General features: G+C 39.4%; 1 protein-coding gene across 1 annotated transcript in view; it reads right to left on the reverse strand.

The window, feature by feature from the left end:
- Nucleotides 1-14,881, reverse strand: part of LOC107709735 (dedicator of cytokinesis protein 9-like) — a 51,564-nt gene that overhangs the window by 10,846 nt on the left and 25,837 nt on the right. The window contains exons 29-45 of the mRNA XM_016514329.1: nt 14,575-14,753; nt 14,095-14,202; nt 13,895-14,006; nt 13,653-13,771; nt 12,073-12,187; nt 11,922-11,988; nt 11,754-11,801; nt 9,075-9,211; nt 8,532-8,638; nt 8,301-8,438; nt 7,624-7,806; nt 7,251-7,364; nt 6,594-6,809; nt 6,290-6,347; nt 3,311-3,417; nt 2,614-2,736; nt 2,354-2,467 (exon numbers count right to left, since the gene is read on the reverse strand). Coding sequence (XP_016369815.1) covers nt 2,354-2,467; nt 2,614-2,736; nt 3,311-3,417; nt 6,290-6,347; nt 6,594-6,809; nt 7,251-7,364; nt 7,624-7,806; nt 8,301-8,438; nt 8,532-8,638; nt 9,075-9,211; nt 11,754-11,801; nt 11,922-11,988; nt 12,073-12,187; nt 13,653-13,771; nt 13,895-14,006; nt 14,095-14,202; nt 14,575-14,753 — 2,045 coding nt within the window. The remainder of the gene's footprint in view (nt 1-2,353; nt 2,468-2,613; nt 2,737-3,310; nt 3,418-6,289; nt 6,348-6,593; nt 6,810-7,250; nt 7,365-7,623; nt 7,807-8,300; nt 8,439-8,531; nt 8,639-9,074; nt 9,212-11,753; nt 11,802-11,921; nt 11,989-12,072; nt 12,188-13,652; nt 13,772-13,894; nt 14,007-14,094; nt 14,203-14,574; nt 14,754-14,881) is intronic.

A 14,881-nucleotide genomic window follows, 5' to 3' on the forward strand; every position in this document is an offset into this window, starting at 1 on the left:
TGGTTGAGTGAGGGCATCAGAGGAGACGATGAAGAAGGAGTGCTGCTGCAGAGTTAGTGCATCAGAGAAAACGAAGAAGAAGAGCTGCTGTGCTGTAGCGTCAAATTTTCGGCATGTCTAGATCAATTCTTCCAAGTATAACACGACGTAGCTGGGCACCTCGGAAAGACACCGAACGGCGCCGCCGGTGTGCCTACACTCATAGAAAATAAAGTATTTGAATTTTAAAGACGTGGCGCGACGCGGCGCTACGCTTCTCGTCTGGTGTGCGACCGCCTGAAACGCTGTTTTTTTTCAAACGTCTTTGTTTGGGCTTCCGAAAGCAGATGATGTCAGGAAATATAAAAGTTTATTCGCAAAAAATTTTTTACGCTTGCTTGAGGTGGTTTTTGTCTTGCGCGAAAAAGGGTTAATGCGAATAATGGGAGATGGAAACGCATTTGCCGCATAAATTCCTCTATGTGCATCAAAAAAGTCATGTGACTTTGCGCTATGGGACAGCATAACCTCACTAACCAGCGAACCGATCTTGTTGCACATAATCTGAAATGTTGTTATGGTCATTCTGAAATGGCCGAGCAAAGTCTGTCGTCAAAGTATTTCTGTATTATTGCCTCCCAGAACTGTCTTACACACACAGTTCTGCATCCACGTTCTGCATCCATTTTCACACAGCAGGCATCCACGAAAGCAATGACCGCATTTATTGTGTTTTGTCTGTTCGCTCTGAGACACAAGTCATTTATTATATATGAAAATTAATGTATTCAGTGGCTTCTCGCAGTTTTCTTAGTGATATTTGGTGCCAGTTTATCAGGAAGTGACGATTTTGTTCTCTTTGACTTGTCGGATGGAAACGGTGCTTATTCGCAAATGTTTTATGCGACAATCTAATTTTTCGCACAAGTTAAATTTGCAACAACGTGTCCTGCAAATTTCCCACTCGAGTTGAAATTTTTCAACTTGCAGAAGACGCGATCAGTGTTGCCAACTTAGCAATTTTGTTGCTAAATTTAGCAACGTTTCAGACTATCCTAGCAACTTTTTCTTCCAAAAGCACCTAGCAACAAATTTAGCTATTTTTAAAATGTATTTGACAACTTTGAGCAACTTTTGATAAGTGACTCAAACGATAAAAAGGCACAATTTACCATTTAAATTATACAAAAAGAGGAAACCAAAGATGCCTAGCAGTACACACATCACAGGAATTAAGTTATTGCTATTTGCAGTTGTTCAATTTGATAATAACAATAATAATTTAATAATTGTTCATTTATGATACACCTTGTTAGTAGCTTGTACATGTGATTGTTGATCAGTTAGTACACTGTAAGAAAAATATCTAGAAAAATGGCAAAGGTACTAGTAATTTTCCAGGACATTCTGTGGAAAAATCAATCCAGAAAATTCCTTCATATTAACATAGCAGATTGTGCATTATTTTTTACAGACTTTTCTTAATTCATTACATTTATATAGCGCTTTTCTAGGCACTCAAAGCGCTTTACATTGTCAGGGGGTATCTCCTCAACCACCACCAGTGTGCAGCATCCACCTGGATGATGCGACGGCAGCCATATTGCGCCAGAACGCCCACCACACAATTTGTATAATATAATACAATATAAATGCATAACATATTTTAATATTATGTTATGCATTTATATTGTTACGAACAAATCTAAATGAACATATATAAAATATATGTTTTTGTTGAGATTTGACACAATTTTGCATCGTGATTACGTAATGACATCATCACGCAATGACATCACAACATCATTTAGCAACTTTTAGCAACAAATCAACCTTCCTTTAGCAACTTCCCCTGAAAATTAGTTGGCAACACTGGACGCGATTGAGGCGAATTTCACGTTCACGGCATTAGCGTCGCCTAATTCGCGTCATTCGAGTCTTTGCATTGACTTTGTATGTAATCTACTTGCGCAAATAATTAAATTAGCTTCTGATGTGCACAAAGAAGAATGTTGTGGGGCAGGTTTCTGATAAACGAATTAAGCATTCTTCATGTATAAGCGTGCACTCATATATAATTTTGGGGGGCTTTGATTTTTTTCTTCTTCAGACATCCAGTATTTTTGCAGCTCAGTATCAAAACATGGTCCCAAAGGTCATTATTTTTGGACTGAGGAGGAATTTTTAAGTAATAAAAGTCAAAGTATGTTTTCATAATAAACCAATCTTTTTTTATCTCAATTTGATACCTCTTGCAATGACCTCTTTAAAATAAAATGCAGTTATATTGTTGCTATATTGCAGCGTAATCCTCAGTCAAACTGTCTGTGTTAGCTGGACTAGTTGAAACCACTGCACCATTGCATTGTCTTACCTGGCCGAAAAATGCCACTCTAAAGAAGGTCCCAAGTAGCCTCTTCCCAGAATGCATCACTTCCATCACTTTAGTGTAAGCCCGATGTAATGTGTCATACAGGTGGGCCAGTTTCTACACAAAAGCACAAAAATACATCCATACTGTCCAAATATAATATATACTGTATTTCTGGCAAATGTAAATGCTATATTTCCAATGACACATAAACAGTATGTGTGTGTTTGTGTGTGTGTGTGTGTGTGTGTGTGTGTGTGCACCTCAAAGTCTCTGCGCTGTTCGTAAATTGGAATGATGAGTTTGTATATATCTGAAATAAGTTCATAACGTTCAGCTTTCCATAAACCATCAGCACAAGCTTCCAACAACTCCATCAGCACCTCCTGCAGATAAACATGCATATATAATTACTGTTTCAACTCCATTTTAGCAATAATGCACTTACATGACACCTCCAGATACAGCAAACTATCTTCTCTCAGCAAATCATGCTACAGACAAAACTGCTGTTCTAAGTAATTTACTGGTAACTAATCTGTCATTAAGTTTAATCTTTTAATTTAACAGATTTAAGTATCTTGATAAAGGGGACAATGGTTCAGAAAGTGCCTTTTTGGGGTTTCCTACAAGATTCCTCAGTTACTCAAAATGAAGTCCAAAAGAACCGGACAAATCCAACAGCAGATATGATCTTTTATCACAAGTGTAAGTATGGGATGAAATTAGACTCAAAATTATTAATAGATGCGCGTGCAATTATCCATGTACTGCATACATTTTATACATGTATCTTACTAACCACAAACAAATACTTATTACTGACGTTGTTGTAAAAAAGAGTTTTGAATTCAGTCCAGTGCTGATGAAGAGTCAATATGAAAGAGTGGCAGGATTAAGGGGCTGTGACTCATGAATGTGGCTATATATAAAAGAGATCAGAAGTGAGCTGGTTTGAACCTCATTGAAGTGAACGTCCTGCATGCCCACATCCTCCATCATGGCTGCCTCCTCATCAATGTTGGGTGTGATCACACAAAATGCAGAGCAGCCCTGCCGGAACATTCCTGCCAAGAAGAAGGAATATTAAGCAGAATAGGTTAAACAGGTTCAATAAACTGCAAAACCTTTACAAAATATCAGGCATTTGGACACACACTAGGTATTAAGGGAAACGTCACACCTCAAGAACTGATTTCCTCCATAAATAATGTTGCTTAACACTGCATAATATGTGAGTGTGTGTGTTTTTGTGCGTACATGTGTTCATTTTCCTGACCCTGCATTATTAGAGCTGTTAACACACACACAGAGATTACCTCCTGTAAGAAATTCACAAAGAACTACAAATTTAAATCTACTTTCACCTGTATACTAAAAAAATAAGTTCAATTATCAAAGCTTACAAAGCATATTTGATAAGCCAGACAAAAAAAGCTTTTTATAAGATTTATAACTTTGGCCAAACCTAGTAATACTGTCATGGTATGGTGCATGAGGGAACGCACGAAGACGAAGAAGATATGATACACAGTCTTTAATGATCCACATAGGTGTAATCCATAGAAAGGAGGCAGAAAACACACGTACACATCGACGAGACCGGACAACCAAACACTGAACAGAATGCAACTTATAGGGGGAACGTTAATGAGGACAATTGACACGAAACACCTGAACATAATGACACAATCAAGGGGAGACAGAAACTAGGTCAAAGAACACGAGGGATGAAATGAAAACAAACACAAAAGTCCATAAAGTGTTACATTTCGCCCCCCTCCCGGAAGGCGCGATCCCGCGCCGTAGAGAAGGAAGGAGACGGAGGGATGGCAAAAGATTGGTACAAACAGGCAGGAGGAGGTTCAGGAGGTGGCCGGATGACCGGGAGGAAGACGATAAACAGAGTCCAGGGTGGTGATGACAGAGGGAGGAGCCAGGGTGACGACAAGAGGGAACCGGAGCAGGAGGAGGAGCCAGGCGGGACCCAGGCCACAGCCATTATGGCGGCCTACGGTGGAGCCGACGGAGGGAGGAGCCATGGTGGAGGAAGGGCCGATGACTCCAGGGTGCCGACCGACGGCGGAGGAGCAGGTGGAGGAGGAGCCCGAGGCGGAGACGGAGAGCCGATGAGCCCGGGCGAAGGGGAGGATCCAGAGGGCCAGGGTGGAGCCGAGGCCTCTGGCGACCGAAGCAGAGATCCGGAGGCCCACGGCGGAGCCGGAGCAACTGAGGCCCAAGGTGGAGCTGGAGGGAGGGAGGAGCCCAACGGAGCCGCTGGGACGGAGCGACAAGGCGCAGCCGGAGGAGCGGAGTCCTGAGGCAATGGCGAGTCAACAACCGACCAAGGCGAAGCGGGAGGGACGAGGGAGCCCGGTGGAGCTGGTGGGCAGACGGGCGACGGTGGGGATGAGGGAGCTAGGAGCCGAGGTGGAGCCACTGGGTCGAAGGGCCGAGGCAGAGTCCGAGACTCAGAGGCTGGAAGCGGAGACAAGGGATCCTCCAGCCACGACGCCGATGGAGACAGGCAGACCCTTGGCGATCCCACCGCACAGATGGTGGGCTGAGGGTGAGCTGAGGGGCTGCCAGGAAACAGCGGCGGCGGAGCTGAAGCGGTAGGGATGATAGGAGGAGGCAGGAGAGGGAGGGTGAGTGGGAAATGCAGGCATGTAGATAGTTCAGGGTAGCTAGAGAGTTCAGATGTAGGCGGAAGCAGAACAGGCATGTCTGCATATATATCTATATTAATAAGGTTCTCAGAGTCCTGCCACAGTTCACCCTCAGCAGTGGTGCAATGGGCGGGGGTTCCCTCAGCCCCCTCATGCTCCACTGTTACATCCACCATCGCCTGCAATGTAGCCGGCTTTCGCACCAGGTCGGACGGTAGATGAGGCTTTGGCTCCGGGGCAATCTCCAGCTCAGTCGCTCCTTCTTGCGATGGCTTGTGGGTTGCAATGGGCTTTGGCTCTCCATCCACGGTGGGCTCGGGCAGACGCGCCGCGAATACAGGTGATGGTGGGCTGGGCTGTGGGTCCAGAGTGGGGCTGGTGTCGTCGTCCGCGATGTCCACAGTCAGCGGCGATCCACAGGACACCCACAGCACCCACTCCACAAAGGCGGCGAAATTCCCCAGAGGACCATCTCCGGACAACCGCGCTCTGCTCTCGTCGTTCAGGCTGGTCTTGTAGAAAGTGCAGAGGCAGTAGTCCGGGTAGTGGGTAAGGTTGGCGATTTCCATGAATAGTCTTGTATGATCCTTGAGGGAAAGGCTCCTCTGCTCCAGCATGAGGAGGAAGCAGGCCGGGTCATTCATAACAAAAATAAAAACTTTCAGAACAGAAAACAAAACGAGGGGAACACGCCGTTATACTTTTTCAAGGTTCAGTCTTCTGTCACGGTATGGTGCATGAGGGAACGCACGAAGACGAAGAAGATATGATACACAGTCTTTAATAATCCACATAGGGGTAATCCATAGAAAGGAGGCAGAAAACACAAGTACACATCGACGAGACCGGACAACCAAACACTGAACAGAATGCAACTTATAGGGGGAACGTTAATGAGGACAATTGACACGAAACACCTGAACATAATGACACAATCAAGGGGAGACAGAAACTAGGTCAAAGAACACGAGGGATGAAATGAAAACAAACACAAAAGTCCATAAAGTGTTACAAATATATGATATACTGTATCTCGTGCATTGTTACTTTTGTATTTAATGCTTGCTTTTACAAGCCACATTTGTTCAAAATGTGAAATTTTCTTCAAGTAATGATTCAAGTTAAGTATTTTACATAAATAGATCACAAACTGTGTCCAGTAATGAACCAGAATATCCATTCCAGTGGGAAAATTTTGCATCTTGATTTAAAAAAAAGTTCATTTCTGACTGCAATCTATATTTACTGTGCCCCCTAGTGGACTCCTCACCTTTCCTCTTCAGGTACTCGGCCACAAGTGCTGCTACATGCACGTAACACATCGCTGCCTAAAGAAAAAATAAGCCACTGATGTAATGTTATCCACCAACCATTGTTTTACTATATCACCAAACAAACTGATGCTGAATGAACTGTTAACTCAAATACTGAGTGAAGAACAGCAAAATTAAAGAGTTAAAAATATAAGTAACAGGATGTGTTTAACCCAATTTTCTGTAGTTATTTGGCTAATTACGTTTATTTAGTTTTTAGTTTTTTAAAATTTATTAATTAGTATGATTTGGCCAGCTTGCCTCAGACAGATCTCCATTCTTGACGTGGATTTTAGCCATACTATCCAGCCAGGTTTTGCGCAGCTCAGGGGTGCTGGTGTAGGATTTGGCCAGGCTGTACTGCAGGTCCACCAGCATCTCTGGGTCTTTTTCATGTTCCTTCATCTGCTCAGTGGCCATCAGTACCGTCCGGATCCGCTTGGTCAGGTCCTTCACATCCGAGGGGAAAGCAGTGTGCTGGAAGAACAGGAAGAGAGAGTGCATAATAGGCAAACAGTCACGTCTGATGATGAGACATATACACTGATTTGAATTTGAAAAGCTGGTGATCTACTTGAGTTTCTAGTGTTCAATGTTATTCTGACATTCATATTTATTGTTAACATTTATGTAGATGCTTCCTCAAGACTTTTGCCCAGATTTTTGCCCCAATTTGCAGTCTGGAGTTGACATTATTTGCTGAAAGTAATAGCTAGTGTAGAGATTTTTGGCACTCATATGTAACCAAATTCACAGAAAAATCACCTATGATTTCAGAGGATAAAGTGATGATGCTTATTAATCTGTTCATCACATTAAAAGTCATGTAGGGCATTCCAGCATTTACTCAGATTGCAACCTACAATATAATAATATGTATTTTGTATATACTGTATAAATGGAAATGACTAATTTTACCTTTACAGTTTTATCACTGTTGGCACAATTATTAATGATGGACAGTGACTGCTGGAACCGTGTCCCTCCAATCCCGATGACATCAGCGATCAGCTGACTCACTGCAATCACAACCTGAGAAATTTTTTTTCAAATAAATCGCCAGGTATTTCAGCCAGATTGTGTTTTTCAAGTAAAAAAAAAAAAGGCCAGTATTGATTCTAGATTGCAAAAGGGCTCTCTAGATCAGTGGCTCTCAACCAATGGCCCCGGGACTCCAAATCTCCAAGGGGGTAGCAAGATGACTTACAATTATTTTTAAAATTATTTGATTGACACTTCTGGCGTTTATTTGACCCCCCCCCCCATTATTACTCTCTTATCCCTCTCTTGCCTGCAGGTGTGTGCGGACAAAGGACTTCCTGCCATTGTACTCAAAGTTGCTCTTCATGAGGAAATAGAGCAGGTGGGCGGCATCACTGCGTATGGAGCTCAGTTTGGAATTACAGCACTTCAGGATCTCATAGCACAAACAGGCACACATATCCGCCCGTCCGTCAAAAAATGTACAGGGAAACTGAGAAAGACAGAAAAAGACATGAGACTTATGAACAAAATAATGAATAACACTATGTCTTCATCATGTGTACACTTATGTTGGACATTTTATTACTCAATTATGTGATCTGATGGCAGGAAGAGTAAATTGACTGATGTTTTGATGAATCATAGCCATTGACTTCCATAGTATTTTTTTCCATACTATGGAAATCAAAGGCTACCAGCAACTGTTTGGAAACCAACATTCTTCAAAATATCTTCTGTGTTCAACAGAAGAAAAAAACTTGTTTCGAAACTACTCGAGGGTGAGTAAATGATGACAGAATGATGACAATTTTGGGTGAACTATCCCTTTGAAGGGCTGGTGAGGAAGTATATCAGAAAATACTGAATTTTGCTTGTTTGATCCAAAAATAAACAATTTTTAACTGTAAACTGTCAGGGTCTCCATTGGGGATTTTCTTCTCTCATATCCCATGAATCAACAGTGAGGGTGGCTCTTTTGATTACCTTGTAAATGAAGGTACGTAGGGAGGTGAAGACCTGCTTCAGTGCAGTCTCTGACTGGGGGATCTGAAGGAAACAGAGGTGCACCTGGAAAACCTTCTTCATCAGTGGGTTATGACCCAAATCTGCACACAGCTGGGTCTGTGGACACATGGTTTAATATGAGAGTGCTTAAAGGAAGAACTGAACTTTGACTTGTACTAATAAACACACACTACCACTTGTTGTCTATACCTTAAAGCCCATAATGAAGACACTGAGTGTGTCCAGCACAGTCAAGCACACCTCCGTTGAGACGTTAGCCTCCAGGAGACACGCGTCAGCATCACCATGGCAATACGCTGGAGGAGAAAGAGGAAAAGAAAGATCATATAATTTAATAACTGAACAGAGGTGAGATAAGCTGCTTTGGCCACTCAGTATTGCTTTGCTGTCTCTGGTTGGACTACATCAGTGGTTCTCAGACTGTTAAGAGTATTTCAGAACCAGGATTGAAAAACCACTGGATTACAACACTTAATTCATTCTGCATTGAAGATGGCGCAAAGGATGACATGTAGAATATGCATAGCACTATGCTTTTTGGTCCCCTTGAAACCCAAGAAGCTCTTACCGGTTAGTCTACAAAGATCCCAAGAACAAATTCTCAGACCGACACATACACAGTGTAACTTTCATGATTGTCAAAGCACATTCAATTCTTCTAAATGTTCATCTTAGAGAGGTTGTGAAGGATGAGGAGTGATTAAGAAATGAATGTGTGTTAATGTGTCTTACTGTGGTTGAAAGTGTGTGCGTTCTCCAGGCTGCCCAGCTGGTGTAAGCGTGTGTGCATGACGCCCCCTCTGTTACGAGACACAGGAAGAGTCAACGACTTCCTGTCCGGAGCCATAAACCCCACCCCATCCTGGCTTCTGAGGGAAAACAAAGCCTTTATTAGAGATCTGGTGAGCTGTCAATCATGTACATACAGTATAAAAATGCAAATATATAGGGGTCATGTCATAGATTTCATGAGGTCTGCTTATATTGTTATTTTAGACCATGTTCCACACTCTCGTGCCGTATTTTCCCAAAGTTTGGGGTTTGTTACAATTTGAAACGGTTTTGTATTTTAATATATTTTAAAATGTAATATATTCAGATAATGGCAAATCAAAATTTTCAGCAGCCATTACTCCAGTCTTCAGTGTCACATAATACTTCAGAAATCTAATATGCTGATTTGGAGCTTAAGCAACATTTCTTTTTATTATCAATGTTAAAAACAGTTGTGCTGCTTAACATTTTGGAATGGCAGTGTACTCTTAAGACTTATGAAAACAGCTTCTTTGAATATGAAATGAGTAACAGCAGCTTATGATCAGCAGTTTTGCTGACAAGTCAATATATTTTGCATGGTCTATTCTTCAATAAAAGCCTATTTGCAAAGCTTGCATTGTTTTATGACAGGTTCACAAAATGTGCAATACACAAACTATCAAGGTCGGATTGAAATGACCAAAAACTGTGTTTCTAGATTAGTTTCAACAGATGCTTTTGTAAACTAGTGAGGACATTTTGAAGTTTTGAAATTCTTATTTATTCCAAAATATCAACGAAAGCTTGATTTCTCATGATATGACCCCGTTAAAACATCTGTATTCACTATGGTTGACTTCTACTCTATTTCTGACACTGTATAGTCCTTACATTATATTATATAAATATGATATGCCACAAAGTTGCACCTGTATTACTGCTCATAAACCAACATGATGCTGTAGATGGTTTATAAAAGATGTTAATACAGTGCATTAGATGTTGGCATCCATTAGTCATGTGACTGGTTATCCACTGGACAAAGAGCAGGGCATGTGATGATGTGCACACTGGTGTGAGCATATTATTGTACTAGATGTGTTGAATGGACACATGCAGGTGATAAGTATCTAAACGGATACCACAAAACCTTTTGCTCTTAGACTATTGAGAAAGCATGAATGTGGAAATGTCTCAGCACACATACACACAGAGCAGTGAGTTAGTTGAATGAGTCAGCATGCTGTTAGTGAAGGCCACTCAAAAGCACACAGCAGCTCTTACCCTGTTCAGGGGTGCCAGGATGCTACAGTATCACTGACTAACTGAACCCTCGCCAGCATTTCAGCCAATAAAACATATACACACATAAAGGAGTAGCGTCATTCAAGGTAGTGTAGGACTTGATGCCATGTATGCATGTACAGTATGTAATTTATAATGAATTTAATAAATAATAATTTAATGTATGTGTGAGTGCATGTTAAAGCCTAGAGAGAGACAGATAGATATGAGATAGCAGTGATGGTCTTGAGCTTGTGTTTGTATGTCTGGTTTTATAGATGAGAACTGGTAAAACCATTTGTGATAAAAATTAGAACTAGGGCTATCAACTGATTAAAAAAATGTAAGTGAATTCATCATTCGTGACATCCAGATAAATTTTTTTTTTTTTAAATCTATGATAACTGATAATTAATAAAAATGATTCACAATGAATCACATTTATAAATACATTATTATCATTACTAATTATTACCACCAAATGAAGTTAATTCAAATACATTAGGCAAAATTGTAGTGGCAGACAAAAAAATCTTTGAACAGACATGGGAAAAAGTGGCCTTGCAGATAATTATATTGTTTTAGTTTTTTCCATGTAACTAATCTTAAGCCTAGCACTGGCCCAAATTAATTAATTCTTAACGCATTATTACATTTAAAGTACCTTATTGGCATGATTATGTTTACATGTAATACTGCAAAGCAATATACACAAAACAAGTAATGACAAGAAAATAATATACAATAAAACAATAATAAAACAACAAATAACAATAAAACAATATTAAAAACCTTATTTAGTAAGTGAATAAATGCATATATATAATACAGAAATTAAATGTATTGAATGAATAATGTATTGAATAAATGTATCCAATAATATATATATATATATATATATATATACAGTGGGTACGGAAAGTATTCAGATATATATACACATACACATATATATTTATATATAATGTATATACAGTATATATATACATTATGCATAAAAATACTGTCATTTTATTTGATTATTAATAAAATATAATTAATATTATTATGTAGTACTATCTTTTAAACCAATAAATGTTCTAAATTGATGCATTTGATGAATTAGGATGCTTTTTTTAATGTTTTGGCATAAATATTCTGTTGAACAAAAATTTTTTACTTAATGGCCTTAATGCTCCCTGATTTCCCACAAAATTAAATTGAAAGTCTTAATCAGGATACTTATTTTTTCTAATGTTTTGGCATACATATCCCGTTTAACATAAATACGAGTACTTTATGTTTCCGCTAAAATATGTATGATTTACTGTGGCGCCAAAATTCAAAGACTTCTAAGAATTCTTAGATTGGTAGGAGCAAAACATTTTTTACCTGGCAATGAATCTCTTTCCCATATACCTGAACTGATGTAAACACACTCTGTGTGAGAGAGAGAAAGAGAGAGAGAGAGAGAGAAATTAACTGAGTGTGCAGTATTAAGTTAGAGGACCTCAGTACTCTGATGCTCTGATGTGATTAGTACCAGTCTAGATGACTTACTCTACTAAAGTGAAAAAGTCCATCAGCTCAGAGGTTGTGGCTTTGTTCCAGTATGTAAATAAGGCATCTGGAAAAATAATCAAAAGTGAGGACAATCATGAACAAAAGTATGTGGACTTTGAAAATTAAAGCCATGTGTGCATGTTCTTACCCTCAGACATGCTCTTTAAGACATGGAGGAAACACATGAGCAGGTTTTTGATTTCTTCTCTGTCCAATTTATCACAGCGCAGCATAGAGCTACCCAGAGCAGAGGCTGATTGGGTCTGTCGTACACACACACACACACACACATATAAAGTATATAATGGAAGATCCATCAAAATATCACACCACAGCACACTGCGGGCCATTGGAAGCTTTACTACTCACCCCTATATGACTTTAAGTGCGCAAAAAACACCCCACCACATGCACGCAGGTGTAAATGCATATATATAATACAGAAATTAAATGTATTGAATGAATAATGTATTGAATAAATGTATCCAATAATATATATATATATATATATATATATACAGTGGGTACGGAAAGAAAGCAGTGAGAAATCCATTGTGACACGTTTGGCTGCCCGGCTGAGAGGGGCGGAGTCCTCTGGTTCAAGGGGGAGGGGCAACACGGTGAGGGTGTGTCTACGTGTAAACCTCTCTTTCGGCTAAGAGGTCAGAGGTCAAGGGTAAAAGGGGGGAGAATAACAGTCAGGAATGATTAAGGGAAACTTATTAGCAATGGCTACATGCCGCTAAATACAGCTGAGGCTCAGTTAAAGCAGTGATGGTGCCATGTGCGTCCTTATGATATTTCAATATGTTTAAAATTAGTTTAGTAAGACAAAAAAGAAATATTAAACCTGAAATATTTTAAAGATTACATTTGCCAGTTTGTATGTACCCATTCTTTATAAAAAACATTTTAATAGGTTACAAAAAATAAACCTACATTAAATTGAGCTTTTATTGAAATGTAAATATTATGATTTCAATGTTTATTCATTTTTTGTTCTTTTTTTTTTTTTCAAAAATGCTTTTATGTATTTTAAACCAAAAGTATGTTTCTCTTACATCAAGCATAATATTTCATTAGAAATGGGAAAAAACTTGTGATACTACAATAACTTATATATTCAAGTGATAAAATATATGAATTATAAAGCATAGGAATTACAAACTTCCAAAACTCTTGACAGAGTTGAAATAATGTAAGTTTTTCAGTTAAGGTTACTTAAGAAAAATGACTATTGTTTTTTTTTTTGATTATTAGTTTAATAATTTACTATTGAAAACACCCAATGTCTTTGGAGGTTCTGGCTCTGCTAGGTTAAGCCTGAGGGAAAATAAAATGTGATTTATTTTCAATTGAGATGTTAAAAAAACCCTGAAATTTTCAGGCACTGTTGCCTAGAAATGACCCAGGGAGTGAGAAATGCAGCATAACAGATGTTTCATGACCTCACATGTTCATGTAATGTATTAGACACATGTGGAAAAGTGAATACATCACAGCTCCAGTTAAAGGCCCCCTGAGCACATTTGAAGGAGGAAGGAACTCCCCCTGAACATTTAATACATCCATTTAACATTGTTTTTAAAAGACAAAGTCAAGTCCATTTTAATTTTGTAAAGTGCTTTTCAGAGTACATACTATGAAAGCAGGAGATTCTATTTAAACAATGCAGATAAGAGATTATTTTAGGCCTGATGGACATCGTAACTTGTTATTCAACTTTACCTTATCGAGGGAGCTGGTCTTCTCAGGGATGCTGTTTCCTGAGTCTGTGCTGACCAGAGAACCTCGAGAGTCAGCATGACGCACAGAGCCAATGTTAGGCGTAGAGGTGTGAGGAGAGGCTACGCACACAATAAACTTCATTCATATAATGAAATCATTCACAGAAACATCTGATAATCTCACCAATGCCAGAAGGTGAAAGGCCTGAGTTGCTGGTAGTTTTGGATTTGCTCATTACTCACCAGTTCCTGAGATGACCCCAAATACATCTTTATGAAGGCTGTTGTCAAGGTTGCCAACAGGCTTTTGAGGTGTTACTGTAGAGATGCTGGAAAGATGTTCATCTCGCCCATTCTGAGGAGAAATAAGAAATAAGGAGAAATGTAAGGGTTGCTCAAATTGTGAATAATAGACTGATACGAACGTACAAAAGATAATTCACCTGGTTGGTGTTCAAATTAGACGTGTCTCTCACATTCAATCTGTAAACGTTCTCCTGCAGCAACCCAAACAAGGGTAGATAAAGCGTCGCCAATCTTGCCTGCTGACTCTGTGCACACATACACAGATACACAGCTTAGATATTTACCAGTTAAAATCAATGTCTGTTTAAGGCAAGTCAATTCACATGGTGGCAATCTTAAAAGTGCTTCCGGGCACTGTTTTTTAAATAGGCAATTGGCGTACAAGTATTATTAAAATATACAAAATAAGATCATGTTCAATAAACTACCACTCAAAAGTTTGGGTTCATAATTTGTTTCAAAGAAATTAATACTTTTTTTGTTTTTTGTTATTTGTTAAGCCACTGTTAAGGTGCTAAGGCAGTTACAAAATTAAGAAAACCCTTAGTGCAAACACCCTTAATTTTAAAACAGTTATTTTTCTTAACTTGAGGGGTTTGTTGCAACTGTGCGCTGACCTTTGAGGCATAGCGATCGTCAAATGTGTGTTTGATCATCAGACTCTTGAGAACCTGAATGGCGATCTGACGGACTTCCCCAAACTCCTGAAGGGCCCCACACACCTCCCTCAATAACAAACCCACTAGGAAGTGATTCCTGCAGAAATCATCAGTCAGTGAATAGTCCAACTGTAGATCTATGAAGACACAGAGAAGAGAAAGAGAAAGAAAGACATTACACCACAAACACTAAATGTAACCACCAGCTAATTTAAAACTGTGTTTGAAAGTTTCGGCTCAAATATCCTGCTTAAAAGACCAAAGA

Source organism: Sinocyclocheilus rhinocerous, unplaced genomic scaffold (assembly GCF_001515625.1).
Source record: "Sinocyclocheilus rhinocerous isolate Xijiao unplaced genomic scaffold, SAMN03320098_v1.1 scaffold4039, whole genome shotgun sequence".
In the NCBI taxonomy this organism is placed as follows: Eukaryota; Metazoa; Chordata; class Actinopteri; order Cypriniformes; family Cyprinidae; genus Sinocyclocheilus; species Sinocyclocheilus rhinocerous.